At 38.8% G+C, this 4647-nt stretch overlaps 1 protein-coding gene across 1 annotated transcript; it reads right to left on the bottom strand.

Moving 5' to 3' along the window:
• Positions 1-1103: 1103 nt before the first annotated feature.
• On the bottom strand, positions 1104-4055 carry LOC134654601 (uncharacterized). Its single transcript, XM_063510071.1, has 2 exons — positions 3266-4055; positions 1104-1373 (listed from the first exon to the last, which is right to left on the bottom strand). The coding sequence occupies exons 1-2, from the start codon at positions 4031-4033 to the stop codon at positions 1104-1106; spliced, it is 1038 nt and encodes a 345-aa protein (XP_063366141.1). The 5' UTR covers positions 4034-4055.
• Positions 4056-4647: the final 592 nt, after the last annotated feature.

Here is a 4647-nt window from a genome sequence, read left to right as displayed (position 1 = left end):
AGAGGTTGAAGTTTTCCACGAAATTGTAATATTTGGCAACAGTATTTTATTCGGTTTTAAGTAGCACATTATCGTTCTATGCATATCCGATTGACGTCAGTTCGATTTAACCAACCATAAATTAAAATGTCAAGTACGAGGACTTGTCGGCATCATCAATATTTAATAGTAGGTAAGTGGCACTTTAATTAGGTAGGTACTCTTAATTGACATTTGTATTGTTACTATTTCTACTCGTATTATGCTGCCGTAATTATTTTTTAAGTGTTAACGGCAGTAAATAAACCTAGTAAACAAGTAGGAAACCAAACTCTTTTAACTGTGTTATGATTTTACGAATGTGCTAAATAATCATTACCTTCAACTTCCTTCAAACAACTGCTGAAAGTACCTAGGTAGTAAGGAGTCTAAAGCCTCCTGTAGGGAGTTTCCTTCAATTCTGGATACCGTTTATGTCCATTACCTCCTCCAGTTGTGCTCTGTACGTGTTCTCCGGGTAGACAGCTTCATCTATCTTTAACTGATGCAGCGCCTCGCCCAGGCGCTCGTGGTACAGGTCCAGCATGGCGTGATAGTGCGAGCGACGGAAGGCTTCCTGGATTGCGGTGACGATGAACTAGGTAGATCAAGTACTGTTGCAGGTCTCCTTTACTGCTGGATGCAGGTAATAGAGTTTGAATCCCATACCTCTTCTAGCTGCGCTCTATACGTGCTCTTTGGATTAGACAGTCTCAACATCAATCTGAAACCGCCACAGCGCCTCGCTCAGGCGCTCATGGTACAGGTCCAGCATGGCGTGATAGTGCGAGCGACGGAAGGCTTCCTGGATTGCGGTGACGATGAACTAGGTAGATCAAGTACTGTTGCATGTCTAATTTACTGCTGGATGCAGGTAATAGAGTTTAAATCCCTTACCTCTTCTAGCTGCGCTCTATACGTGCTCTCGGGATAGACAGTCTCAACATCAATCTGAAACCGCCGCAGCGCCTCGCTCAGGCGCTCGTAGTATAGGTCCAGCATGGCGTGATAGTGTGAGCGACGGAAGGCTTCCTGGATTGCGGTGACGATGAACTAGGTAGATCAAGTACTGTTGCAGGTCTCCTTTACTGCTGGATGCAGGTAATAGAGTTTAAATCCCTTACCTCTTCTAGCTGCGCTCTATACGTGCTCTCGGGATAGACAGTCTCAACATCAATCTGAAACCGCCGCAGCGCCTCGCTCAGGCGCTCGTGGTACAGGTCCAGCATGGCGTGATAGTGTGAGCGACGGAAGGCTTCGTCGGTGGCGATGAAGATGAAGTACAACAGGTCCCGCAGCGGATCCCCATCCAGTACTAGCTGGAAGTCCATTAGGACGATCTCCAGTTTGCCGTTCTAGAACATTTATATAGTTCTAGTTAACTTTGAGCGGTGTTTTGTTTTTAGAAAGCAGTATCCCACCAAAAACATTTTCATGTAAAATGTTGCCAAGACGAAACCATAAGGCTCGCACTGACAAAAAGTTATCAGATATCTTGTAGAGCCAAGCTTCTAACTCTACAGGCCCTACCTTCACAGACTCTACACCTTAGTCAAAATATGTGGCTTGACCGCTTCGTCACTATTAAAAGAACCATACTCTTGGTTTTCAGAAGAATAAGTGGAACAGATAGTCAAGGCTAGTTTTGGGTAGAAACCGTATATTTTATATTCAAGACATTGACATTACATTCGAGTTTAGACAGTAATAGGTTTACAACATATTGTGCCAGTACATAATATGCAACCTCCAATACGCCCTCTTAAACTATTACGGACAAACATAATTACTTTTGTACTCGTCTGTACTCGGCACATAAAATAAAATTTATATTCTAAACTATTGTGCCTGACTGTACACAAACATAGAAATCCGCCAACAAATTAAATCGCATAAAAAGAAAAACTAGAAAATTATTATATTACCTAACACAAAACTTTTAAAAGACATATAATGCATATGAAACACCTAACTGCTCTAATCCGCCCTCTTAAGTGAAATATGTATTCACTATTCATTATTTTTTATTATAAAATAGTTCTTGTAATAATGAATGAAACGGCCAAGCCACATATTTTGACTAAGGTGTAGAGTCTGTGAAGGTAGGGCATGTAGAGTTAGAAGCTTGGCTCTACAAGATATCTGATAACTTTTTGTCAGTGCGAGCCTTATGGTTTCGTCTTGGCAACATTTTACATGAAAATGTTTTTGGTGGGATTTCACATCTTTTTGTAAGTTGCTTATGACAATCTTCTGATTTAAAGGGTTACGGGTGATTTACTATTTAAAATCCTGAAATACGTACCTGGGGGGCATCTTTTATATACAATCTGCTTTTTTACTGACTCCCCATACAAACTTGAATCCCCTTTTTCCCCTAACGCCTTTTTCCACCCCTTTTCACCCTTATGGGGTGATTTTGGGGTTGAAACTATTTTATATCCTTCCCCATAACAATAACTATCTACATACCAAATTTCAACTAAATCGGTTCCGCGGTTATCGATTTCCCATAAAAAATTCCACCCCCCTTTTCATCCCCTTAAGGGCTAATAATTTCAAGTTTTTGAATTTTTTTGTTGTTTGTGGACTAATACTATCTCACATACCAAATTTCAGCTTCCTAGGACTTCAGGAAGTACCCTAGAGGTTTTGATGATCAACAGTGAGTGAATAAGTGAATGAGTCAGTGACAAAATCGGGGTTTTTTAGATATTAATAAAATCCAAAGTATAAGAGCTAGGCAATTGACATTTTTTATGCTTAATAAGTCCACTATTGACATCATATCCCGAGAGTTTTGTTTATCTGGTATAATCCAAACCCAAGTTAAGAGGGTTCAAAAAAACGACGAATCGCTTCGAGAAAAGGTAGGTAGTGCCCTTGCGCTTCGCTTTGCTCGTCTTGGCGGGGGCACTGCCGTGCCCCCAGATTAAAATAGGTAAAACCAAATATTTATGTCATTGTCGATAATGATTTCCTATTTGTCCATCTCTCGGTTGGGGTTTAAGGCTTTAAATACCGATCATGCATTTATAAAAATAAATAATAAACAACATTTGTTTGTTGTTAACTTGTCATGTTAAGAAGGTCGAGTCACTTTTATCACAAATCTAATGATTATTATAGATAAATTATACGTAAGTATATAAAAACACTAATCGGACTTTATTGATTAAAACCTTAATTACCTATTAATCTAATTGCAAGTAATTATATACTCGTATTATAAAGTTGTTATGCTTACTCGTCGCCTATGCATCAAATTATTTGGTTTAAAGTCACCGTGCACGAGTATATTCCTATTTATGCTGCGGAACGTGTCCATAAACTTCAAAAACAGACACGGTTCCTGTTTGAAAATCTTCTCCAGCTTCTCTCGGTTCTCATCGCCCTCGGCCGCTGCGAGCGCATTAGCTATCGATTTAGGTTTCATGATCGGTACTATTGGTTCCATTTTAGATACGTCCATCGTTAGCATGTCGCTTGCTTCTTTAAAGCTAACCGGATCGTCATCGTGGAAGGCTAGGGATAAAGCGTGGAACTTGGCCATCAGATCGATTGCGGCTGTCACGTATTCTAGGTCGGCAGGTTGCTGCCTGTCGAAATTCTCAAACCCCTGAGCAACCAAATCTTCCAGAACTAAGGTCTCACTTAGATACTTGTCGCAGCAGCCGTATAGCTTCGGCATGCGCACTCTGTGATCCTCAAGAATGTTGTGTTTGTCTTCTATCCTTTCATATTGCTTCTTTAGTTTGGTGAAGAAGTAAAGTTCAGTAGTAAACTGGCATCTCACAGGAGTAACCTTACGTACGTGGTCATTCAAGAGAGCGACTTTTGCGAAGAGTTTCAAGTCTGGTTTGTCGTTGGCACGGATAGTCGAGAGAAACAGCGCAGATGTTATGTTGGAGCCTCCAGAACTGACCTCTTTAAGGTCTACAGTGTTGTTCACATATTTTTGTTCCTTAGCTATCTTCTCAAGCAAGTCCAGCAACATTTGTTTTGCTTCGTCCATTGTTGTTGTGTTGACTTGACTGACACTATTGATAGTAAAGTTATCGTCTGATATATATAGATTATGTTATCTTATTAGATAATGATATCATTAATTAAACGGTTTGGAAAATTACCAATTTAAATCTTTTCTACAATGTCATTATGATTATTATTAAAAACGGTCTGCGCCGGTCCGTCACCGTAAACGCAAGCTCCTGATGACACTTCTCGGTACGAAGTGAAACATTTCGAGCGTTTTTCGACTTAAAATACGTGAGTGACCCGTTTTTAATATATTTAAAATGTCTTTGTCTCACGGAAGTTTTGTTATTAAAGTCATTATGATTTATGTATTAATAAATATTAAATTATCATCATTACTTGTTAAAGTCTAACAACTCAAACTCCTTTAATAATCGTAATACTTAAGAAGTTAAAATCACCTAACCAAACAAAAACAAAATTATTACCGACACGTTATATTAAATTATTATCAACACACAAATTCTAAATTATATATTCTGAATTATATGTGATAAAAATTAACAAGCCACATAAAAACTAGCTATCAGAATTTATCATTTTATTTGACAATTACATTAATTTCCTACGTACGACATTGTAGGGTAATTT

The sequence above is a fragment of the Cydia amplana genome, chromosome 1, assembly GCF_948474715.1.
Source record: "Cydia amplana chromosome 1, ilCydAmpl1.1, whole genome shotgun sequence".
Classification (NCBI taxonomy): Eukaryota; Metazoa; Arthropoda; class Insecta; order Lepidoptera; family Tortricidae; genus Cydia; species Cydia amplana.
This window is presented reverse-complemented; position numbering and strand designations above follow the sequence as displayed.

Bases quoted from the DNA above. Each gene is read 5' to 3' on its own strand.
- LOC134654601 (XM_063510071.1), bottom strand. From the start codon at position 4,033: ATGGACGAAGCAAAACAAATGTTGCTGGACTTGCTTGAGAAGATAGCT. The intron at 1,374-3,265 runs GTAAGCATAACA...TAAATGTTCTAG, and splicing joins ATTTGATGCATAGGCGACGA to AACGGCAAACTGGAGATCGT.